Genomic DNA, 27,035 nt, shown 5'->3' with positions numbered 1-27,035 from the left:
TTTTCTTTAATTCTGTAGCAGATTTCCTCTCTGCATCATGTGGTTGCCTGATTAGTTACTCCCTATGATAACTTTTGTACCCATTTTATTCCAGTTACTCACTGTGATTTGTATTTTTAGGACTGCAGTTGTCTGGCTAGCCAAGTCATCCTGCTGGGTATACTGCTCAAAAGAGAAGGCCCCAACTTCATCACCAGGGAAGGTAAGTATACATGTCTAAGATAACATTTTTAAATAGTGAGATCTCTCTATTCTTGAACATATAGCAAATATACATAATGAATATATACTAAAATAAGTTATTTTATCCTCCATTAAACCTTTTTTTTAACCTTTAAATGGAAAATGTTTACTCATACCCCCTAGAGTGGAATAGACTGATGTATGAACTCCTAAATTGCTTTCATGCAGTGATGCTTGATTGTTTCTCTGATTGTCTGAATGGTCTTAGAGCCTGATTCTGCCTGTGACTGTTAACCTCTGATGACTCTTTAATAGTTCTTTATTGACAGTTTCTGTTTCCAGTTTTATTTCCTGAATTTTTTTAAGAACAATATTGAATCATGATAGCTATAAAAATTAGCTCCCTCATGGTCTGCAGCAGCCAGTGGAACATGGCATTTAATAGAATTGTGCTCTAAACATTGTTAACAAAAATAAATCATTTCTAATCATGTCTTCTCTGCATTAAGGATGCAACCCAATTACCCCTGAAATCCACACTTGTATGTTGAGGCACTCTAATGAATCCTTGAATTCTCCATCATGGCCTGCTTCTAGTGTTTTATTATATAGAATAATATAGAATATATTTCAAGATACTCAAAGTTTTTGGCTCATCTGAAAGTCCTCTGTTAGAGGGGCATGTTGATTTGTTTAGGGTTAGAGATTGAGTCAGAATTCTAAACAGCAATGTAATTAATAAGATTTATAGTTTTAGTAGTGAACTAAACATAATTGTTTATTCAAATAAGGTCTACTTAGTTTTTACATTATTGTAGCTAAGAGATAAACTTCTTGAATATTATATATGTCAGCTGAATAGTCTTAATTTTCTTAACTGATTAAAGGCAGAAAAACTTTAAGCAAATTTCAAACAGAATCCCTCATGTTTCTAATTAACTTGTTTCTAATTTCTAATTCTAATCTTGAAACTGTAAGCAGAATCCCAATTATATTGAGGACATTCATTGAAATTTATACTTTAACTAAAACAATAGGATTTTTAAAAAGCAAACGTTTTAATAGGAACCTAGAATGCAGAATGGTTATTTTAGTAGTGCTTTAAAATAAAACAAAGTTTATATAAAATAGTTTATAATGAAAATGCTGAGAGAATTATTTTTTCAACTATTTTTATAAATAGGATATATATTTATAAAATATAAATATTTTAATTTTATAAATTTATATTTTTAAATTATATTTTTAAATTTATATTTTTAAATTTAAATTTTATAAATTTTATAATTTTATAAAAATATTATAAATATTTTTATAAATCTTTTGCTTATTTAAAAGACTAAGTTTTTAAATCTGTAAAATCTTATGTTACAATGAAAATCATAAGCATCTACAGAATCTGAATGTAATTTTATCCAATTTGTTATAAAGCTATAAAAATAAATTCATGGTAAAATGAATTGTTCTCTCCCCATGTTTCCTTTTTGCTACTCTGTCCTGTCCATCATTAATTTATTGACAAGCTAGTCACAAAGCCAGACCACATGTAAATTGTGGCCAAAGAATGAAGCCCAGTGGTGTCTTTTGAGGACTATTATGTATTGGAATGATCATGCACATAATAGAGTCTCCATAAACTTTCATGGGACAAATAAATGAATAATCATATATATTCAGAGTCTACAGTAGTTGTTCAATTTGCTGTATTCTGTTTATTTTCTGTGCTAATTAAAATAACTTAATATTATTTGTTAAAAACTTAGATTGTATGTTAATTAGGAAAACAATAAATTTCAAGAAATAAAGTACTCACCAAAATCATATACTCAAACTAAATAGTAATTATGGCTGGGACATTCACACTATATATTGGGTTACATGTTTAAATATGTCAGGTAGTTCAGAAGACTAATAGGTGTGGGTGTATTAACTCTAGTGGAACAAAATGAAATTCAAGAGTGGTTTTTTAAAAGAGAATAAATGTTATTCATTTAATTAAAAGGGGTTTTTTTTCAACAAAGACTCTATTATCCAATGTCTAGGTACCGTTTCTGATCACATTGAGAGAGTCTATAGAAGAGCTGGCAGCAAAAAGCTTTGGTTCGTATTAGTGTCTTTGTCACTGTGTTTTATTTTTTGTGTTGTCATATTTAAAGGCATAAAGATAATGGCCAATCTTAAAGACGGTTATTTATGCTAATTTTTACTTTTAAACTCCAAGGTTACGGCCGTGATTCTGTCTACTTTCTAAGGATCTTTCTACATTCCATTATATTGTGGCTCTCCCAAGATACTAAAAGTAATGTCTGGGAATAAGGACCTCCATAGGAATAGAACCTGGAGAGAGTATTCACTGGAATGATATGCTAATGACTCTTTCCTACACTGCACCTCCTCCGTCCCAGCAAGGTGCTTTAGGTTCTACTTTGTATTCAGGAACTCTGTTCTGTTATTATAGAAGGCCATGAAAAGAGACCAATGGTTCATTTAATCATAAGCAAAAATAATAGAAGGCAGTTCTCTCACCACTTAAGTTGAATGAATCCCAGTGGTTGTAGTTGCTTCATGTAAAGTAACTGATATATTCTGCAGAAGTAGTCTCTCAGGGGTTGAAAAAAAAATAGGGCAAGTTGAGATAAAATTGTTTCAGTTCACAATGGGGTAGGTATGCCTAAATGCATAGCCCTCTGTATTTTGAAGCAATTCTAGCCATTTTACTAGCAGAATCTAACATTTTGAAAGTAAGAGTACAAGTATTTTTTAAATGACCCATTATTATCTCATTTTGAAAAAAAAAAAGTCTCCAGCGCTCTTAACCTCAATGAGCCTCAGGTTTCTAATCTCTAAAATAAAGGGATTTGACAAGACAATCTCTTAGCAGTATTTCAACTCTGTGATTTATTGTAAATATATCATTCCAACCCAGAAGAAGTAATATAATAATCCTCTGGCTAAATCTCAAATTTGCACTGTAAATTCTCAGCACAGTAAGGCATGCAAGGCAATAGATGTTGCTTTTCAGCCAGTATGTTTCAAATGTGGTCTATAGTCTAATTTTTGCTAAGTGAACCTGTTTTTGCTTTATGTTATTATACTTGGATTTTAGATGAAGCATTAACTAGCAGATATTTAGAGTGCTGACTCTTATGTCTTAAAAGTATAAACTCCTGGAAGTTTATTTACTGTATTTTCCCTTTTATGGCTTTCCACTGACATACTCAGGTTGGCGGTACGCTACGGGGCTGCCTTTGCCCAGAAATTTTCTTCCTCTATAGCCCCACACATTACTACTTTTCTGGTACATGGGAAACAGGTAACATACACAGAATGTGGAAAAATTCAAGCTGCTTGAAACGTGTGGGCTTATTTGCATTCTGAGGGTTAAGTATGTCTTTTGGTCTTAAAGTGTGTGGATGAAAGCTTCTCTAAAAGTAGGAAGTGTTTGTTTCACTAACTTTACCAGTTATTGACTTAATTTTCTACTAGTCCATCTATGTTAGGATTAAGGAATATAGATACTTTTTTTTTTTTTTTAAGATTTTATTTATTTATTTGACAGAGAGAGACACAGCGAGAGAGGGAACACAAGCAGGGGGAGTGGGAGAGGGAGAAGCAGGCTTCCCGCGGAGCAGGGAGCCCAATGCAGGGCTCAATCCCAGGACCCTGGAATCATGACCTGAGCCGAAGGCAGACGCTTAACGACTGAGCCACCCAGGCGCCCCGGAATATAGATACTTTTTATAAGTCAGCTTCCATGGATATCCTGAAATAGAGGAAAACAGTTTTAAACCTACATTTTCATTTTATTTTCTTCCTCTAAAAGTTCCACATGAATTTTACTTTTGAGGGAAAAAAATGTCTTATGTATTGCATGTGCCATGCTTTAAAAAAATCTGTTCCCTCTAGAATCTGAGACTTTTTCAGAAATGTAAAAATAGCAGTGTGAATTCCTTCCTCCAACATTCTGGCTCTATCAAGAAAAAAAAATGCTGGTATTTCATTATATCACTTCCTAAAATTGAGTACTAAGCGAGTCCCCAAATCCAGGAATTTGGTTATCTAGGCACCAAAAGAAACATGATTCAAAGTGGTTATAGGAATAGATGACATTTACCAGTGACAGACTTAATAATGAATTTTTTAATGCAAAATCAGAATACTCAATTCCTCCTCCTACTCTACTCCCCATCAAAGGGATGGTTAGGCTCCTTTTTCTTTCTTTTTAAATTGATAATGGCATGAATAATGCTGGTAGCAGAGGTGAGGATTAGGGATCCCTCCCTAATTCTGGATGGTCCTATAGTCTGGGAGACTTCAGATATGAGGTCCAGTGTCTTAGGCTCAGTATTTCCTCCAAATTATTACGTAAGGACCTAATTGTGCACATTTTTCAATCTCCCCCATCAGGGGCCCCATTCATTCATCATCTTTTAGATTTGTCAACCTCTGGCGTGCTCTCTTCTTTGCCCCCAGGTCGGTTGTGCGCTGTGCAGCAAGTCTTTTAAGTAAACTAGTGGACAGCCTGGCCCCATCCATTACTAATGTTTTAGTGCAGGGCAAACAGGTAAGTATCTGATTTTCAGACTCTCACTCAGTCACATCACAAAAGCTTCTGGATAGGACTCTTGCTTTTAAATCTGGCAAGCCTCAGTGTCCTAGGCCTCTCAACCATATTAAACAATGGCTCAGGCATTTCTACAGAAGGCTCCTACAGAAGCAAAACCTAGTCTTAAAGATGCACAGTTACTAAGTAGACCACCCCTTTTTCCTGCTCTACCTTAGAGCTATGATTTTCAACTCCTGTGTTGAGATCAGTGAAGATGCTGACCCAGAAAATGGCATAATACCAACTAAAGTACTCCAGACAGGTTTAGGATAGGCAGGGCAAAGATAGGTGAATAGTGAAGGGCACATTTTTCCTTCTATTCAACATGAAATTCTTCTCACCCTTAGAAATGCTTTGACTCCCCAGATCTTTAACCCTTTAGGCCACCTCTCCCTGTAGTTCCTCCCCTCCCACAAGGACCAGCTCTTGTTAGCTCCTCCTCACAGCTGTCTCCAGTTAGCAATGGTCCCTCTCTCCACTGGGTTCTCATAACAGGCCTGTGACACTTCTCACGATCTGCCCTGGATCCCAATTCATTTCAAAGTGTGTCTCTCTACCCCAGATAGGCTGTGAACCCCTGGAAGTCAGGGCCCGGGTCTTGTCCAGCACCTGTCTCAGCATGGGGTCTGGCTTGGAGTAGGCACTTGATGAATGTGGCTTGAATTGAGCCTGTGCATGTGGGTATGCAGAGTGGGATGTGGCTGCTCATTTTTTGTTTTGTTTTCCATAAGCTCTAATTACCTGGCTGAATCATCATCTGGTTGGAATGAAAACCTGTTTGCTTTCTTTCTCTTCTTTGGGAATATGTGTGCTTTATCATGCTTTCCTGACAGTTGACCTAGGGATATAATAAGCTTTAATAATATGAAATACTTTAACCCTCCTTAATAGAATCAGCCCATTGATCATATTTCAGGGCTCTTAATTCATTAAAATTGTAATTATTTCATCTTGACATCCAGCTTGAAATGTTAGGATAGTAAGTTATTTTATCTTGTAGTATTTATTAACAATGAAAAAAAATGTATTAATTAAAAACTCCTGAGAAAAAGTTAAATCACTTTTCACATATGTTATTTTCTCTGTTTTCTCCACATTAAGAGGTAGAATTGTCATCCTCATTCATCAGCTACATAGACCAAGGTACAGGAAGTACCTTATCCATTGCCCTTCCTCACCACAGTCCTTACCTCCAGCCACAGTCTCGTATTGTTGCCCTGGACCGAGTCACCTCTGAGAGAAAGTAAATGGGCTTTGGGAAGCTATCTTTCCTTGGATTTTAGGCCCCTGTAGTATATCTGAAAATATAGTTAATTCTACTACATATGAGTATATGAGATTTTAGAGATCTTTGAGGTCATGGCACCTGACACTTGGAGAGGGGTGGGTTAAGGTTAGTCATGTCCATTCTGTGCATTATATGGAGGGGACTCGCAGCCTGTGATCCTGAGACTCTGCGCCCCATATCCTAGAGGCCTTGGAGCCTGTCCTGAGGCTGTGGCTGGATCATTGCCTGCCAGACCAGCACATCTCTCAGGGAAACATTTACAGAGAGCTGAGTAAGCCTGGGAGGCTGACAGCTCCATTTCAGGTACATGAAGTCCCTTCACTGACTGCATCTTACTCCTTTACAAAAAAGAAATGAGGATGGAGCATTCAAAGTTTATTCACTCATTTATGAAATGCTGCCCTGAGAACTGAAGTTAATACTGTTTCTACAAAGTACTTTCAAATCACCTCAAGCTCTCTGGAATGAAATAGTGGTTTAGTCATCATCACTTCCAGAGGCAGTGATGTGCCTTCTGTTTGTTTTCTTCTTTACACACTGACATTTTAATAAAAGTAATTGTACTTGGACTAACTGGTTGGTACCACTTGTAATATAATAAACCAGCAGTTCTCAGTTTTCACTTCATCACAAAGTTGGGGCAAAAGACCTCATGTTCTGCTCTCTCCCCTCATCTCAGAAAACACAAGGGCCCTTTGATATGCTGTTCATTTTCCTGCCTCTTATAATTGTGCACTTGTCCATAGAAGAGAGAGGGAGGGGGTAATCAGGAGGAAAGAGGGGGTGCAGACTTTTCCGGGAGGCAGGATGCCAAGGATAGAGGAGAGAGATGCAGAGTATTCCTCTTTACCAGTTTCAGCAGCACTCTCTGCTTTGAGTTTTTGTTGTCATTTCCCTCTGTGCTTTCTCATTTCCTAGGCTTGTGGGCAGCCTCGTTTATCCCCCTCCACAGGTGAGAGATAGATCAACAAGTATCTTAATACTCACTAGGTGCCTAGCGCTATGCTGAGATAAGTGGGGGCTACACTAGAACTATATGACCTTGCATCTGCCTTTGAAAAGGTTATAGTGTTGTTAAAGAACAAAAGTTCCACGTGAGAAACTATAAAAGAAGTGAAAAATATACTCTCAAATACTAAATTGTGTAGACTGTGCAGTAAAGTAAAACTATCCAATGTATTTTGGTTTCTCTGGAGAGTTTCTAGTACTAAAGTCATTCAGAATAATTTTCTCTTAATAGTTATTTATATTCCTTCCCTACTTTTATCCACTCACCTTCACTTCCCTAACTGGGGCCCTTACCTGCCCTTATATTTTAGACCAGACTGTGAACCATCATGAACCCTAGTGGGAGTCATGCTTTGAAAGCCATTTTAAATAAATAGCAGGAACAGTTATTCTACCTAATTCCCTAGCTCTCGTAGAGTAATTTTAGCCTGCCAGTCATCCTGAGCCTTGAATATTTTCTCTTATCTTTTAGTTGCTAGGAAATTTTTGCAATAAAATTCTGCCACTTATAGGTAACTCTGGGTGCCTTTGGGCATGAAGAAGAGGTTATCTCTAATCCTTTGTCTCCAAGAGTGATTAAGAACATCATCTATTACAAGTGTAATACCCATGATGAGAGGGAGGCGGTCATTCAGCAAGAACTGGTCATCCATATTGGCTGGATCATCTCCAATAACCCTGAGTTATTCAGTGGCATGCTGAAAATACGAATTGGGTGAGTAAAGTGCTTTGCATTTGCATAAAGAGTTGTCCTCCAACAGACATGGCCTGCCCCAGGCCTGGTGGGTATCTAGGAAAGCACATCTTTACCCAGAGTAATAGAGGCAACATCTGGTGGTGTGAAGAAATAAATACCTGTGGCCTGAAAGAATCTTCCTGTTTTTTTAATTTCCATGTTAGACATAATGAAGTAACGCTGTTCTCTGATGAAATTGAACTCCAAGGATTTAAACAACTGCATCATGTTTAAAAAACAAAAAACAAAAAAATACCACTAAGCATTAGTACTTGTAAAAATTCCTGTAAATAAAATGGATAAGCCTTAAGAGAAGAATGATTTTCAGTAAAACTGGGTGTCAGGAAGACACACTGAAGTAAAAATTTTTGTCTTTTTCAGAATATTCTACTGCATCCATTTTCTACCAGAATCTGATTTTTAATCATTAAAATCTTAAGTGTTCTGTTTGAAGGAGAAATTAAAAGTAAGGGTCTGGTAATCTTCTTAATCGAGAATTTTGTGAGGCAGCATGGTCAGGCAGCCTGACCAGGCTCTGGCATTGAGCAGAACTGAGTGTAAGTCCTGGCTGCCACTTACCACTTTAGTGACCTGGGATAAATGACTGAGCCTCTCCAGCCTCACCTTCATACCAGGCTCATTGTTTTATGTGAGATGGAATGAGAGAATGTGTTTTAAAAACCTGCCGCAACCAAAGCATAAATATTTCTTTTCTTTAATGTTGTTTTGATTATCACATACATGAATACCTATCTATAAGAATCAAACAATACTGAAGTATATAGAGTAATCTAATATATGGCCAATTTGGGGGGGGGTATTCCTCTAGTGTTTAAAAAGAATAGAGAGACTGTCAGGCACAAATATATGTGAGTGTGTGAGTATGAATAAGTGTATAGCATGCTGGTGATATAATTGGATCATTAGTATCTTTACTATTTCTGTTCTACTTGATCCTCAATTTTTGGTAAAAAGTCTTAAAAATTTCTCATTTTAATTATGGATTTGTCTCCTCCTTGCATTTTTTTTCCAGTTTTGTATATTTTAAAGTTTTTTTGTCCGTGTTACTTTATAATTTTAACAATATATCTTCTTTTGTGCCATTTATTTTCTACTTGAATTCATTTAAAAGTATTTTTTTTAATTTCAAACATCTACAAAATTATAGCAACTAGTATAATAAAGCCTCTGTGCCCATACTTTCACTCAGCTTCAACAATATCATCCTGTGGCCAATCTTATTTCACTCATACCCTCCCAATTACTTACCCCACCCAAACCCCCTCCAGGTTTAAAGCAAATCCATCATATCTCATCTGTAAATACTTGAGTGTGTATCTCTAAGAGATAAAGACTTTTTAAAAACATAACCATGATACTGTTATAATACATAAAATATACCAAATCATTTTCTGTCTGATATTATTCCCATGCCTGCTTTCTTCTGTCATTATTAGCTTAATATACTGTCTTCTCTCTCTTTACCTTTAATGTTCTTTTTTCATTTAGTATAGGTATATCTTTTATATTCAGCATCTATGCTGTATTTATTTTTGAGATTATCTTTTCATAGAAATATGTATTTTGTATTTGTGCCATTTCTTTTCTATTTTGACTTATTCATTCCTGTCATTTTGTTTTCTGTTTACCATGCTTTCTTTTTGTTATTTTTTTCCTTTCTTCTTTGTGTTGGATTGATTTCCCTCTCATTTCTTAGTTTTAATTTTGCGCATGAGTATGAAGCACTTTATGAAAAACGATTGCCCAGTTTTTCCTTCAAAAAATTACATGTAAAAAAACTAGTTGCTTATTTGGCAGTATCTACATACCTCTTGATTCAACAATTCTCATTCTGGGAATTTAGACATGTTTTATAGCAGTCTTCATTTCAGCAGTGTTTGAAATAATGAAACCTTGGGAACAACCTAGATATCCATCAGCAGGATATAATAGTTTAAATAAATTATTATAGCCAGACAGTAAAATGCTGTTCAGCCATTACAAGTAACAAGAGAAAGTCTATACTGACATTTATAAATATCCAAGATAAATTAAGTGAAAAAATAACTAAGTTGCAAATGTATTGTTCTATTTTTTAATAAGAGAACAATAATACTACTATACATATATATATAATGTATGTATGGGAAAATATCTGAAAAATAAACATAAAATTGGTGTTAGTTATTTTCTCTAGGAGATTTCTACTTATAAGTTATATTTTTCAGTTTTATTTAAAGTTTTGCATTTGAAGTTATTATTTTTAAACTGTTGGCCTGATTTCAATTATAATATATGTCAGGTGAATTTCTCAATCTTTTTCTCCCCTTTCTTTTGATCAAGAATTGAATTCACTCGGCATAGAACTTGACCTTAATTTTTACCCCTTAAAATTGTTCCTTTCGAAGATTTAGAGGTATTCCAAATCAATTATAAGAACTTTGAATCATACCCTGATTTGTTCAGTCTGCTTGCTCTAATATTTTTAACTCCAACCCCTTGACTACATATAAGGATACAGAAATGGGTCTTTCATGTAAGTTGTCTGAAATGAAAGGAAATGTGATTCTCTGTATCCACACTGGGTATTAAAAGTACTCTATTGTCCCAGGCTCAGGTATTTCTCTGAACCTGACTGAGAAGCAAAGGTTATAACTCTTCCAAAGCACATTCTTTGTAATAAATGTTCCATTCAGAGAGCCTCTTTAAGTGATAGTCATCCTTGCAGAGGTTTAAACAAAGTCTTAGAGTAAAAGTTAACAGTTTCCCACAGGTTTACTTCCAGTGCTATGTTTTTCAGCCTGTAGTAGTTTTTCCTTTACTGCTTATTCAGCATTTTAGGCTAATTTATGTTCTTCCAAAAATCCATTGGAATTTTCTTTTTTGAATTCAAATCTGACCTGAAATTTCTCTTCATGGAAGTGGAATATGTTTAATTTATTCTAAAAATACTTTTCTTCCTGTTTGTGTATCTGCTACTCTATATGTTCAGTGCCTTCCATGAGAAATAATGTACTTTTTTTCCCTTAAACTGTGCCACCCAGAATAAAAATGTCAGGACAGCAACATGTAACTTAGTATTTAATGATAGCAGAAAACCTCCTAATGAAGATTTGCCATGAAATTTTAATTATTCATTGTCCTGAAACTCATCCTGGAATTAATCGTGGCATTATATTTTCATTGTGAGTATTAACAATGTCCCAGCCCAACTCATTAATGTGTATATTAATGTGTATTTTCCTCTCACGTGGGGCTCACAGATTTAGCTCTAAATACTGGTACATTTTCAGTTAGAGAGAAGTCTGTTTTTTTAATAAGGTATAATTTATTTGAGAAATTTACTTCTGCTAGGGATAGGGACTACATCTTATCTTCCTGTCTGTGTTGGGGTCTTGCTCACAAGAGATGTTCAATATAATTTGACAATCAGATTGTTTAATATATAGGTTATAAGCAGGTTCAGATAGCTTGCTTGAGCCAGTGATGGGGAATCTAGGAAAAACAAATGATAGCATGTCTCTGTGCTCATTAGATAAAGAAATAAAGCACTCTTTTACTTTTTTTAAAATTACTTCCTTTCTTTAATTTTTTTCTATTTTTTAATTTAAATCCAATTAATTAACATATAGTGTATTATTAGTTTCAGAGGTAGAGTTTAGTGATTCATCAGTTGCATATAACACCCAGTGCTCATTACATCACTTGCCCTCCTCAATGTCCATCATCCAGTTACCCCATGCCCCCCACCCCCCTCCCCTCCAGCAACCCTCAGTTTGTTTCCTATGATTAAGGACTCTTTTACTTTTGATAAATGCAGTTCATTTGGACAAGTCATGTCCTTCAGGAAATTACCAAGTTAAACAATGTCTTGTTTATATGAAAATCCACTTATACATGTAGAAGGTAGAAGGATATAGCACTCTTCTCCCTTCATTTATTAATGGAGTGGTACAGTTAATCACATCAGTATGGTACAAGTTGCCTTATCATGGTACCTCTCTAAACAGCATTCCCAATAAGGATCTAAGGGGATATGCATACGAATAACATGGTTATTGCACTCAGAAGTTCACTATGATACACTATTTCCTCCTCTTCTTCCAACATAACCACAAATATGATTTATTGAATGCCTATTATATACTATGCAATATGCTAAAATACTTCACATATATTATCTGATTTAATCGATTCAACAACTTTGAGGTAGGCACTAGTACCCCCATTTTAAAATCAACTAACCAAGATTCAGAAAGCTTAGATGACCTGTCTTAGTCAAACCAGTATGTCAAAGTGGGATTCAAACCCAGATTCTGCCTGACTTCAAAGTTCTTGTTCTTTGATCCTAAGCACTTTATGTATGTTTTCACTTATGTAAACTGTTGCTGTTTTCTCAGGGAAACAGACATTGCTGTTTTCCTAAATCCTTATGACCTTTAAGGTCTCTTCTACATGATTTCAACTTATGACCCATTTTGTATTCAAGTATTCATGTAACAACTATGATGTGCATTGGCTCCAGATGGTTTTCATCTTTTGTTTATCACCCCTTTAATCTGGCATTAGTAGTGTTTAGCACTATACAGTGCAAGGCACACCAAGGAGCCTGAATAGTTAGAAATTAATATAAGAAGTGAGATTTTGCCCCTCTGTTCATCATGAGACCAAACCAATGGAGATGATTTGGAACTGATTCTAAATTAGCTCCTTGTACACTGCAAGAAATGTATAAAATACTGTGAAAATTTAGCAAAGTAACTTGCCCAAGGTCGTAAGACCACAAACCAGGATTTGAACCTAGAGTGAATTTCTCCAGTGTTCATGTTTCCCCAGCCCCTATTCCAGCTCTCTTGTCTATAAAATAGGGAAGCTATCCTTGCTTGGTCTTCCTCATTGGATTGTGAGGATTCCGGGTAAGGAATGTGAAGATGTTTCGTAAAGCTTCAACAGTATTGCCGTGACATTCAGTAATTTGAGCTCCTCTATCATGTGGCTTTTGGAGTATGTATCTTTATACATGCCAGAAATCCCAAGAAGGAGGAACCTCTCCCATCCATCACACATTCTCTCTCTCTCTCTCTCTCTCATCTTCTAGTCCTAGGCTTGCAAAGACCTTCTGCTCCCATAAGATATGAGGGATACCTAGAGGTATCCCTTTCTGCCATGGTTGTTTCTCCTTGAGAACCCAATGCAGTGATCCCCAAACATTTCATGCAAAACCTTAACTCAAAATCCCTTTTGGATACTCTGCTGCCATGTAACATGGTCTCACCCCTCCATCCCTTGATCATCCCTCATGAAATATTTGGCAAACCCTCCAAAATCCCCTTATACCTGTGCCCATAGTGCTCTTCGACCACATTAACAGAAAGGTTTTGGAACCTTGGTTCTAGTCTAGGGATATCAGACAACACTAGAGAAGTACAATTATCATGTCTGTGGGGCTTGTGATAGTGTCCCTCTGAAAAGGAAAAAGATATTTTTGTATCTTTTTAATATATTTTTATTGCACTTTATCCTTAATCAATTTTACTCAGATCTCAGCTCCCTAAGTGAAAGGCTTCCTTGCATGTTAGTTTACTGCCAGCTGCAGAAACGTACTTATATGTTTCTTTATAAGAATTTACCTTAAGTTAGTCCCTAGAAGGTTTTAATTTAATGATGAGCAAAGTATTCATTTATAGGGTCCTTGAATGTCAAATTTCTTATAAACTGTTGAACTTGTTTCCCCTCTAAATCACCCCTTTGTGTATTACAGTGATTGCAGCATGATTTTAAAAGAAAGGGGGGGGGTGTTATAGAAAACATTATTTTTTTACTTCTTTAAAGGTTAATTAAAGCATTTCAGACTCATTCATATCTAACTTTTTCCTATTGTTTCTCTTGTTGATTGTGAATAAAGAGATGATAGTTCAGTCAGCTTTTAATACCATATTCCTCCTGAAATGCCAACATTCACTAGGTTGAATGGACATAAGAAATAAGAATGTTTGTTTCAGTCATGGTACCTTTACCCAGAGTTCCTCTGCACTATGTGTGCTTTTATCTCTCTGTTTTAACCTTTGTCTCTGAGGTTTTTGGGTTTTTCAAATTTATTTATTTACATCACCTGCTGCCTCAGTTGCTTTAAATCAATGCTACCATGTTTCTTTTCTCTTTTTTCCAAGGTTAATTCTGCCAGTGCAGTTTCTCAACATTACTGCTATCAGGCACTCCTGTGAACAAAATTAACCTGCTCACAGGAATGGTATTCTAGTCTGATAATGATTTGATTTGCTGTCTCATTATTGATTTGTGCTCCAGCTTTCATGTTGAAATAGATCAAGTTCCTGACAGGCCCATTACTGTAAAGACCTCCAATCAACTGCTTTCTGCTCTAGGTCTGTCAGTCACGCTTTAGTGGGAGATCACCCCTGAGGATATATGTTATCAGGCCTTTTTTATCTCTGCTTTTCATACTGCCAGGACATCCTCTGTAAGCAATTATGCTTCGGACATGTCTTGTCTTCTGATGCCCACAACTGGGTCTGTGGATCACACATCTGATGCTTAGAGAAGGCCATTGGTGTCATAGGTACTAGACTATAACATTGCTTGTGCAGTAAAGGAAAGGAGGAGGTAATTAGAAGTCTGAGTTCATTAGCATGGCTTGATACTCATTCAAAGGTCTTTGTTTTTGACATTTGATACGAGGTGAGGAAGTGAGATGATGGAGCTCTCCTACCTCTATTCTGATTATTTCAGGGGTAGAGTGAGTGAGTCATTGTTCTCCAGTTACCAGACAGGAAGCTCGGTTTGCCTTATCAAATTATCACCCTCTCTGTATTAATATGAATCAAGCAAAAAAGTCCCTTCCTGCCCAATTTTCCCATCTCCTCTTATATGGCTTAGTAAATGCTTGCAGAGAGTTATACATTCACTTGTTTAACAGCAAACTTGGCAAACACTTCTTAGTATCTTCAAATTGGCTCAAAATAACTATTTTTAAAGTTGCTATGAATCAGAGGCATGTTTTCAGAAAATGTCAGCTGTCCTGGTTTACCAGTGATGTCAGATTCCCATGTACTTTATTGTATATTTCACTCCTTGATTGGGGCATGTTGGAAAGAAAAGTACCAATATGTACACAATATGCTTACTAACCTCACAACAAGAGAGTTTTTAGAAGGATAAGGTTATCCCTAGGACTATATAGGAATGCTACTCCACCTTTTCATACTTTCCCAGCAGTGCTGAGGAATTCATTGTCCTCAAGTCAAACCTTGATACACATGAAGGTTGATCTGGTCACTCGTGTGTATCTGCTACTTTCTCATTTGCTTATTGGCAAGTAGAGCATGTCCCTGGTTCTTTAGACAGACTGAATCTATACGGATGTGGTCCAAGGATAACCTTCATTCTTTTGACCTTTTTTGCTTGCTTGCTTTTTCTTTCCCCATTTTGCATTAACTGCTTTTACATCGAAATTGTCAAATCAGATTTGATGACTTTATCAGCGGGAATGAGGGTAGGAAGTGAGATATTCTCATGCAAAGGAATTAATGCCCTTTTATATTAGTAGTTCTAAAAATGGATTAAATGTCTTTGAATTTTTTAACTGTGTTTCTCACTTGGTAATTTACATTCTCTGTCTCTGACTGCTGTATAGTGTTTTATGTCTAAGGCTTTTGCTGGTTTTTTAGTCCTTTGAAGAATTCTGAGCTAAAAAGATTAGTTTGGCCAACATTTTTGAATGAATAAATGTATTTTAATAATCTGGCAGATAAGTTATATTCATTTGTGCTAGAATGTATGAAAAACAGTCACCTTCTTTCTTTGGTGACTGTTGAGTACAATGTTTTCTATAATTTGGCTCACAGAACTACTGAGATTTTGTGAACAGAAGGAAAAAACCTGAGGGAAATTTTTAGATCTCCAACTATCTTTATTTATGGTACTAAAGATTTTAAAAGGTAAATGTGATAAATAATGTTCAGTTTTAATAACTCAAGTTTTGGAGGACTTTAGAAAGTTAGTTTTTTTTTAATTTTAAAGTTATTTATTTTAGAAGGGGACACCTCCTGAAGTGGATTTGGCCCTTGCTTAAGTAACTCCAAGACTTCAGTGTAAAAATTGTATTACCTTTTTCCGACCTGAATCTCAGAGGTCAAATAAAAGGAGTTTGCTAACAAATAAGTCAATCAGAGAAAGACATGTATCATATGACCTCACTGATATGAGGAATTCTTAATCTCAGGAAACAAACTGAGGGTTGCTGGAGTGGGGGGTGGGGTGGGAGGGATGGGGTGGCTGGGTGATAGACACTGGGGAGGGTATGTGCTATGATGAGCGCTGTGAATTGTGCAAGACTTTGAATCACAGATCTGTACCTCTGGAACAAATAATGCAATATATGTTAAGGAAAAAAAAAAAAAGAAGATAGCAGGACGGGAAGAATGAAGGGGGGGAAATCGGAGGGGGAGACGAGCCATGAGAGATGATGGACTCTGAAAAACAAACTGAGGGTTCTAGAGGGGAGGGGGGTGGGAGGATGGGTTAGCCTGGTGATGGGTATTAAAGAGGGCACGTTCTGCATGGAGCACTGGGTGTTATGCACAAACAATGAATCGTGGAACACTACATCAAAAACTAATGATGTAATGTATGGTGATTAACATAATAAAAAAATTTTAAAAAAGGAGTTTGCTAACATTTTTTATGACTCTGTAATTTCAAAAGCTTTTTAACATACATTGTCTTATTTGTTCCTCAAAATAATTCCATAAAATGAGCTGAACAAGTAATAGTGATATTCCCATTTGAAAAATAATTTGCCAGTGGGACACAGTTGGTTACAGAATTGATATTTAAGCCTATCTTTATTGTTTTTGCTTTTCATCATAAAAAATTTAAATGTTTAATAATAGAATAATTTGGTAAATACCCATGTGCCCATTATTTAAATGGGTATAGGGAATTGTTAGCAATTTACATTTGCTATATTTGCTTCATCTTTTTTTTTTCTTTTTGGCTGTAGATTATACAGCAAATTCCAGACATTTTTGCTTTTACTCCTCAATATTTTAATAAGTATATATATCTTAAAAAGGACATTTTCTCAATAATCACAATACCATTACCACACCCAACAAAATTAGCAGTAATTCCTTAATATCACCTAATACCCAGTTCTTATTCAGATTTCTGTGGTTGTCCCCAAAAGAACTTAAAAAAAAAAAAATAGGATCCCAAACAAGGCCCACATGTGGCACTTGTTATGTCTCTTCAATTTGTTATGTCCAGAATAGGACCCCTAACCCCTACTTTTCTTTTCATGCCATTGACTTGTTGAGACCAAAAGGCAGGTCTTTAGATTTTTAATTTGATGTTCTTTCTTTTATACTAAGTTGCCTCAAATGTAAATGTTAAATGTTAAATAAAGAAAATAATAGAGGACAATTATAACCTGTAAAATTAAAAACTTTTTTTTTTATTTAAAGAGAGGTCCATGGAGCAGTTTATTATAACTGAAATATTATTTTAACAGCTAATTTCATAAGCAACTTTAACATCAAAGCATCCAAAGTAACTATATCCTTGTGGCTTTTAAGCTGATATAACATTTTGTTTATTTTGTTGTTTGCAAATGCTTTTTTGTCATCTTTATTGTTCTTACTAGTGAGCAACTATTAAATATTTATTATGTACTGTCAACAGTAATAGTAGTAATAATAATAAATTATTATGTTTTGTCCTTGTTTATCTCTCATGCATCTCAGTGCAATTAACTGGTAGACTAGTTAAATTCCTAACTGCTAGAAATGACAACAACAAAGAATATGGCAGAGGATAGGAAAAAGAACTGAGAGCTGCTTTAGCAGATGGCAGTGAGAATGGAGCAGTCATAGAACAGGGACATTTGCCTTGTGGCGTGTGGGCTGGCCCAGCAGGCAGGGACATACGCCAGGCTTATATCACCTGGGCTCAGCTGGGAAGGCTTCACACTTTTCTTATACTTTTCCTCTGAGAGACATTAAAGGTATCCCATGAGGATGCATCAGTGTTGTTTTGCAAAGCAGCCTTGGCAGAAAGAAGGACTTTAATCTTTTGATTATTTCCACCCAACTTTTTCATCCTCTGTACCTGCAATAGCCTTGTAGCTTGTCTTTCAAAGTGTATCAGGACAAAGATAATGACATATTTGAGTGCAGTAACTTAGGCACTTTAAATCTTCACTGCTGTAACTAGATGTTTCTCCCAGTGGATTGGCTACACAGCTTCCCTTTGGGAGACAAAGTATCATGGGTGAGTGAAGGCACATTCTTTCTAGTTGCTGAGCTGCAATGTCTCTGTTTTTTATTCAGTATTCACCGAAGGATTTAAGGATAAAGTTTGGGAATCTGCTGTGTAAAGCTAATTCCCTAGCTCTTCCTAATGGTGTGTAGAGTTCTGGTCCCCTAAGGCACGGTATTATTTCCATTTTTTCCTTGGTTTGCATAACTAGTTTATCTAAGTTCTTTCTTCAGAATACAGTAAATGAAAGAAATGAGATGAAAGTGTAAAAATACTTATTAAAAACTTCTTAAATTAAAAAGTGAAATAATTTACATATAAAATAATCAAATATTTTACCTTGGAAAATACAAGGCACACAAGTAGTACTCCAGTTGCCTAAGTAATTATATTAAAGCTTCTTCTGCAATAAAAGTAATTATTTTATGAACAGCATTTATCTATTAAAGAATAGATTCTTTAAGAATAGGTACATGAACAGCATTTAAATATCTGTAAAGGAGATTCTTCTGAAATCTATTGGTTAAAGTACATTCTCTAATATACTCATATGATTGAGTTATGACTAACTGTGTCCTTGTACCTCAAAGGCAGATACTTCTCTGTCCCCTCCAATGACAAGGGGATGACTGCAAAGTAAAGGAAATAGGTGTAAGTGCTTGTCCTTCCTGGGAAAGGAACATTTGTGTAATAGCATATCTCACCCCATTTCCAATTCCAATGAATTGTTTTTATCCTACTTGTTTTTTGCATATATCTAGTATTATGAAAATAATAGCGTAGCAGCTATTGTACACAGTATACTTTCATACCAAGTTGGTAGAATCTCATTTAAGAAGAACCTAAGTCCTTACCTATTTTAGTGTTTACTACCTAACCACATGTGCAAGAGCAGCCCTCTTTTTTAAGAATCGATCATGTCATGTATTCTTGATGGAAGTAATTATATCAGTGGTTCAGAAAATTCAGATGGCTTTTTCTTCATATTACCCTTTCAGTGGGTCAGTGCCGTTAAGGCCATTGTTGTGAGAAGCACAAGGTGATTTTATTTCAAGAGTTACTGATTCATGCTTCTCCTGTTTTCTTTCAGGTGGATCATCCATGCTATGAAATATGAATTACAGATCCGTGGTGGAGACAAGCCAGCCAGAGACTTGTATCAGCTGTCACCGAGTGAAATTAAACAGCTTCTGTTGGATATTCTCCAGCCTCAACAGAATGGAGGGTAATGAGGACCCGTTGTTACTTATAGAACACTCTGGATTTATAGTGACATCCTACTTTGATATATATGAAATTAATAAGATAGTAATAAGAAATTAAATGCAGCAAAGTATCAGAGGTCACCCTATGGTAGATAGTGTACACAAAGATACTAATCAAAATGTTTATCTTCATTTGTGGTTTTGTGTTGATTTTATTTTATACTGTTTTCAGGTGTACTTTATCAGTGTTTCTTAATTTTTATTATTTTGTACAGAATGTAAAACTTCATACCGTGTTGGTCAGTTCCGTTTTTTGAATCTTTGTAGCACTTACCATCTCCTCCCAACATTTTGGCATAAAGATAAGAGTTTGGTAACATTATTTGAATAAGTTGCCTGTAACTCTGTCTCCCTAAGTAGACTATGAACTTATACAGGGCTAAACCATTTCATAGACTTAACTTGTGCTAAGCTTAGAATAAGAACAAAACAAATACTTGTGGAATGCATCAAATTGAAGAATATTTTATTACAGAAAGAATTTTAATATCATTATTTAGGCAAGCATTTATTAGCACTATTTGTATGCCTGATATTTTCTTTTTTTTTTTTTAAGATTTTATTTATTTATTTATTAGAGAGAGAGAAACAGCATGAGAGGGGATAGGGTCAGAGGGAGAAGGAGGCTCCCCGCTGAGCCGGGAGCCTGATGTGGGACTCGATCCCAGTACTCCAGGATCATGACCTGAGCCCAAGGTAGTCCCTTAACCAACTGAGACACCCAGGCGCCCTGCCTGGTATTTTCTAAGGTGGTATAGTTATATGCCTAGAAAAGAAGTCTTCTACAAAAGTAAATCTGAGGGGGGAGGAGCAAGATGGCGGAGGAGTAGGAGACCTAAATTTCGTCTGGTGCCAAGAATTCAGCTGGATAGGGATTAAACCATTCTGAACACCTACGAACTCAACAGAAGATTGAAGAAAACAATAGCAGCAACTCTGAACAGAAAAGCAACCACTTTCTGGAAGGTAGGACGTGTGGAGAAGTGAATCCAAGGTGATATTCGGGAAGATACACGGTGGGGGAGGGAGTCTCTGTCGGCCGCTACTGGCAAGTGATAGAGCAACAGAGCACAAAATCGGAAATTTTAGAAGTCGACTCTGCTGAGGGACGTCACTCCAATGGCTAAGTGGGAGGTGGAACCCTCGCTGGGACAGTGTGGTCTCAGGACTCTCGGGTCACAGAAAGACCAGGGGTGCCTGAGTGTGGCAGAGCTCCCAGGTATCGGAGCGGGGAAGCTGGCTGCAGAGACGGAGCTGAGGCGCAAGCTCTCAGCTCGGGGTTGCCATAAACCGTGATCTGCGGCACAGTCAGGTCACTGCTCTTCCAGCAGGGACCCAACAAGTGGCAGATCTGGGGAGACTCCCCTTCCTCCCCTGGAAGGAGCGGCGCGGGAGTGCACCACAGGGATCTGCTGGATTTGGAGACTCCACAGGGATCTGCTGGGTTTGGAGACTCCACACGGGGTGGTGCGCCAGAGATAGAAACGCTCGGTCACAGGCCGGGTGAGCACTTTAAATCTGGAGCGGCTGGAGACCAGGGAGAGAGGAGTGATTGACTGCCTTTCTCTGGGGTCTCACTGAGGAGTAGGACCCCGAGCTCTCGCCTCCTCTGGGGTGGAGATTGGGAGGCTGCCATTTTCACTCTTGTCTTCCAAAGCTGTATGGAGAGCTTGCAGGGAACAAAAGCTCCCGAGAGCAAACCCGAGCAGATTACTTAGCCCGGACCAGCAAGGGTGGGGCAATTCTGCCTCCAGCAAAGACATTTGGGAACCACGGCAACAGGCCCCTCCCCCATAAGATCAGCGAGAACAGCCAGCCAAGACCAAGTATACCCATCAATGAGAACGGCAGAACTCCGAATACTGCACATAGAATTCATGGCTTTTTTCCCATGATTCTTTAGTCTTTCAAAGTTAATTTTTTTAATTTTCTTTTTTCTTTTTCCTATTTTGAATTTTTCTTTTTCCCTTTTTCAACCAACATCTTCTCAATCCTTTTTTAAAAAATATTTTTTATTTTTCATTTTTAGAGTCATATTCTATCCCTTCATAGTAGTTACCCTTATTTTTGGTGTATATATATATATAGGTGTATATATATATATATATATATATATATATATATATAAAGTTGTTCTCTCTTTAAAATTTTGGGATACAGTTTCTTCTAACAGATCAAAATATACCCTAATTCTCTAGTGTATGGCTTTGTTCTAGTCTCCTGCTTGATCACATTCTATCTCCCTTTTTTTTTTTAATCCTCTTCTTTCTTTTTTCAACCAACTTCTTATCAATTCTTTTTATAAAATCTTTTATAATTTTCATCTTTACAGTCATATTCCATCCCTTCATCGTATTTACCCTTATTTCTGTACATATATAAGCTTTTCTTTCTTTAAAATTTTGGGAGGCCCTTTCTTCTAACAGACCAAAATACAACCAAAATCTAGTGTGTGGCACTGATCTATGCACCAGCCTGATCGTATTTGATCATATTCCAGTTTTTTGTTTGTTTGTTTGTTTTTCATATTTTTCCTTTTTCTTTCTTTCCCTTTTCCCCCAGTTTCAGGTCTCTTCTGATTTGTTTAGTGTATATTTTTCTGGTCTCGTTGTTACCCTGTTAGCATTTTGTTCTCTCATTCATCTATTCTCCTCTGGACAAAATGACAAGACGGAAAAAATCACCTCAACAAAAAGAACAAGAGGCAGTACTGACTGCCAAGGACCTACTCAATACGGACATTAGTACGATGTCGGAACTAGAGTTCAGAACGATGATTTTAACGATACTAGCTGGGCTTGAAAAAAGCATGGAAGATATTAGAGAAACTCTTTCTGGAGAAGTAAAAGAACTAAAATCTAACCAAGTCGAAATCAAAAAGGCTATTAATGAGGTGCAATCAAAAATGGGGGCACTAACTGCTAGGATAAATGAGGCAGAAGAGGGAATCAGTGATATAGAAGACCAAATGCTGGAAAATAAAGAAGCTGAGAAAAAGATAAACAGCTACTGGATCACGAGGGCAGAATTCGAGAGATAAGTGATACCATAAGACAAAACTATATTAGAATAATTGGGATCCCAGAAGAAGAAGAAAGAGAGGGGCAGAAGGTATATTGGAGCAAATTATAGCAGAAAACTTCCCTAATTTGGGGAAGGACACAGGCATCAAAATCCAGGAGGCACAGAGAACCCCCCTCAAAATCAATAAAAATAGGTCAACACCCTGACATCTAATAGTAAAACTTACGAGTCTCAGAGACAAAGAGAAAATCCTGAAAGCAGCTCGGGAGAAGAGATCTATAACCTACAATGCTAGAAACATTAGACTGGCAACAGACCTATCCACAGAGACCTGGCAGGCCAGAAAGGACTGGCAGGATATATTCAGAGCACTAAATGAGAAAAATATGCAGCCAAGAATACTATATCCAGCTAGGCTGTCATTGAAAATAGAAGGAGAGCTTGTTTGAAGGTTCTAGCAGGGGAGCGCAGCTACTCGTATACCCTTGATTGAAGAACGGTCCTCCTCTATCGGGGAAGTTTGTCCTGTTCGACCAAGCACACAGCTTCAGGAGGGATGCACATGGAGCGGTGAGGGAGGAAGGGGACACCTGCCTAGCCAGCCAGATCAGCCGAATCCACCCTGGCGATCAATGGGGTGATAAAAAGCTTCCAAGACAAACAAAAACTAAAGGAATTTGCAAACACGAAACCAGCCCTACAAGAAATATTGAAAGAGGTCCTCTAAACAAAGAGAGATCTTAAAAGTAACATAGACCGGAAAGGAACACAGACAATATACAGTAACAGTCACCTTACAGGCAATACAATGGCACTAAATTCCTATCTTTCAATAGTTACCCTGAATGTAAATGGGCTAAATGCCCCAATCAAAAGACACACAGGGTATCAGACTGGATAAAAAAACAAGACCCATTGATATGCTGTCTGCAAGAGACTCATTTTAGACCCAAAGACATCCCCAGATTGAAAGTGAGGGGGTGGAAAACCATTTACCATGCTAATGGACACCAAAAGAAAGCTGAGATGGCAATCCTTATATCAGACAAATTAGATTTGAAAACAAAGACTATAATAAGAGATGAGGAAGGACACTATATCCTACTTAAAGGGTCTATCCAACAAGAAGATCTAACAATTGTAAATATCTATGCCCCTAACATGGGAGCAGCCAATTATATATGCCAATTAATAACAAAAGCCAAGAAACACATTGACAACAATACAATAATAGTGGGGAACTTGAACACCCCCTTCACTGAAATGGACAGATCATCTAAGCAAAAGATCAACAAGGAAATAAAGACTTTAAATGACACACTGGATCAAATGGACTTCACATATATATTCAGACCATTCCATCCCAAAGCAACAGAATACACATTCTTCTCTAGTGCCCATGGAACATTCTCCAGAATAGATCACATCCTAGGTCACAAATCAGGTATCAACCAGTGCCAAAAGATTGGGATCATCCCCTGCCTATTTTCAGACCACAATGCTTTGAAACTAGAGCTCAATCACAGAGGAAAGTTGGAAAGAACTCAAATACATGGAGGCTAAAGAGCATCCTACTAAATAATGAATGGGTCAACAGGGAAATTGAAGAAGAATTTAAAAATTCATGGAAACCAATGAAAATGAAAACACAACTGTTCAAAATCTTTGGGATGCAGCAAAGGCAGTCCTAAGAGGAAAGTATATAGCAATACAAGCCTTTCTCAAGAAACAAGAAAGGTCTCAAATACACAACCTAACCCTACATCTAAAGGAGCTGGAGAAAGAATAGCAAATAAAGCCTAAACCCAGCAGGAGAAGAGAAATAATAAAGATCAGAGCAGAAATCAATGAAGTAGAAACCAAAAGAACAGTAGAACAGATCAACGAAACTAGGAGCTGGTTCTTTGAAAGAATTAACAAGATTGATAAACCCCTGGCCAGACTTATCAAAAAGAAAAATGACCCAAATAAATAAAATCATGAAATCACAGCCAACACCAAAGAAATACAAGCAATTTTAAGAACATATGAGGAGCAACTATATGCCAGCAAATTCGATAATCTGGAAGAAATGGATGCATTCCTAGAGATGTATCAACTACCAAAACTGAACCAGGAAGAAATAGAAGACCTGAACAGACCTATAACCACTAAGGAGATTGAAGCCGTCATCAAAAATCTCCAAACAAACAAAAGCCCAGGGCCAGATGGCTTCCCAGGGGAATTCTACCAAACATTTCAAGAAGAATTAATACCTATTCTTCTGAAACTGTTCCAAAAACTAGAAATGGAAAGAAAACTTCCAAACTTGTTTTATGAGGCCACCATTCCCTTGATCCCCAAACCAGACAAAGACCCCATCAAAAAGGAGAATTACAGACCAATATCCCTGATGAACATGGATGCAAAAATTCTCACCAAAATACTAGCCAATAGGACCCAACAGTACATTAAAAGGATTATTCACCACGACCAAGTGGGATTTATCCCTGGGCTGCAAGTTGGTTCAACATGCGCAAATTAATCAACGTGATACAATACATTAATAAAAGAAAGAACAAGAATCATATGATCTTCTCAATAGATGCAGAAAAAGCATTTGACAAAGTACAGCATCCTTTCTTGATCAAAACTCTTCAAGGTATAAGGATAGAGGGTACAAGCCTCAATTTCATAAAAGCCATCTATGAAAAACCTACAGCAAATATCATTCTCAATGGGGAAAAACTGAGAGCTTTCCCACTAAGGTCAGGAACATGGCAGGGATGTCCACTATCACCACTGCTATTCAACATAGTATTAGAAGTCCTAGCCACAGCAATCAGACAACAAAAAGAAATAAAAGGCATTTGAATCAGCAAAGAAGTAGTTAAACTCTCACTGTTTGCAAATGATATGATACTTTACGTGGAAAACCCAAAAGACTCCACCCCAAAACTTCTAGAACTCGCACAGGAATTCAGTCAAGTGGCAGGATATAAAATCAATGCACAGAAATCAGTGGCATTCCTATACACCAACAACAAGACAGAAGAAAGAGAAATTAAGGAGTCGATCCCATTTACAATTGCACCCAAAACCATAAGATACCTAGGAATAAATCTAACCAAAGGGGCAAAGAATCTGTACTCAAAAAAGTATACATTGAGGAAGACACAAAGAAATGGGAAAACGTTCCATGCTCATGGATTGGAAGAACAAATATTGTGAAGATGTCAATGCAAGCTAGAGCAATCTACACATTTAATGCAATCCCTGTCAAAATACCATCCACTTTTTTCAAAGAAATGGAACAAATAATCCTAAAATTTATATGGAACCAGAAAAGACCCCGAATAGCCAGAGGAATGTTGAAAAAGAAAAGCAAAGCTGGTGGCATCACAATTCTAGACTTCAAGCTCTATTACAAAGCTGTAATCATCAAGACAGTATGGTAGTGGCACAAAAACAGACACATAGATCAGTGGAACAGAATAAAGAGCCCAGAAATGGACCCTCAACTCTATGGTCAACTAATCTTCAACAAAGCAGGAAAGAATGTCCAATGGAAAAAGACAGTCTCTTCAACAAATGGTGTTGGGGAAATTGGACAGCCACATGCAGAAGAATGAAACTGGACCATTTCCTTACACCACACACAAAAATAGACTCAAAATGGCTGAAAGACCTAAATGTGAGACAGGAGTTCTTCAAAATCCTAAAGGACAACACAGGCAGCAACCTCTTCGACATCAGCTGCAGCAACTTCTTCCTAGAAACATCGCCAAAGGCAAGGGAAGCAAGGGCAAAAATGAACTATTGGGACCTCATCAAGATAAAAACCTTTTGCACAGCAAAAGAAACAGTCAACAAAACCAAAAGACAACCAACAAAATGAGAGAAGATATTTGCAAATGATATATCAGATAAAGAGCTAGTATCCAAAATCTATAAAGAACTTCTTAAACTCAACACCCAAAGAACAAATGATCCAATCAAGAAATGGGCAGAAGACATGAACAGACATTTTTCCAAAGAAGACATCCAAATGGCCAACAGACACATGAAAAAGTGCTCAACATCACTCGGCATCAGGGAAATCCAAATCAAAACCTCAATGAGATATCACCTCACACCAGTCAGAATGGCTAAAATTAACAAGTCAGGAAACGACAGATGTTGGCGGGGATGCGGAGAAAGGGGAACCCTCCTACACTGTTGGTGGGAATGCAAGCTGGTGCAGCCACTGTGGAAGACAGTATGGAGGTTCCTCAAAAAGTTGAAAATAGAGCTACCCTATGACCCAGGAATTGCACTACTGGGTATTTACCCCAAAGATACAAATGTAGGGATCCGAAGGGGTACGTGCACCCCAATGTTTATAGCAGCAATGTCCACAATAGCCAAACTGTGGAAAGAGCCAAGATGTCCATCGACAGATGAATGGATAAAGAAGATGTGGTGTATATATATACAATGGGATATTTTGCAGCCATCAAAAGGAATGAAATCTTGCCATTTGCAACGACGTGGATGGAACTGGAGGGTATTATGCTGAGTGAAATAAGTCAAAAAGAGAAAGACATGTATCATATGACCTCACTGATACGAGGAATTCTTATTCTCAGGGAAGAAACTAAGTGTTTTTGGAGTGATGGGGTGTGGGAGGGA

The 27,035-nt window shown here is 37.0% G+C and overlaps 1 protein-coding gene across 4 annotated transcripts in view; it reads left to right on the top strand.

The window, feature by feature from the left end:
- Positions 1-27,035, top strand: part of PHKB (phosphorylase kinase regulatory subunit beta) — a 289,132-nt gene that overhangs the window by 251,670 nt on the left and 10,427 nt on the right. For 3 of the 4 annotated variants that reach the window (XM_078062851.1, XM_078062849.1, XM_078062850.1), the window contains 5 exons: positions 121-202; positions 2,226-2,283; positions 4,657-4,747; positions 7,598-7,800; positions 19,187-19,321. In XM_078062851.1, the coding sequence (XP_077918977.1) occupies positions 121-202; positions 2,226-2,283; positions 4,657-4,747; positions 7,598-7,800; positions 19,187-19,321 (569 nt within the window). Of the gene's footprint in view, positions 1-120; positions 203-2,225; positions 2,284-3,405; positions 3,497-4,656; positions 4,748-7,597; positions 7,801-19,186; positions 19,322-27,035 lie in introns of all 4 variants that reach the window. The other variant, XM_078062852.1, reaches the window with a different exon arrangement.

Source organism: Halichoerus grypus, chromosome 15 (genome assembly GCF_964656455.1).
Source record: "Halichoerus grypus chromosome 15, mHalGry1.hap1.1, whole genome shotgun sequence".
Lineage (NCBI taxonomy): Eukaryota > Metazoa > Chordata > Mammalia > Carnivora > Phocidae > Halichoerus > Halichoerus grypus.
Note: the sequence above shows the minus strand (reverse complement) of the source record. Positions and strands in the feature narration are given on the sequence as shown.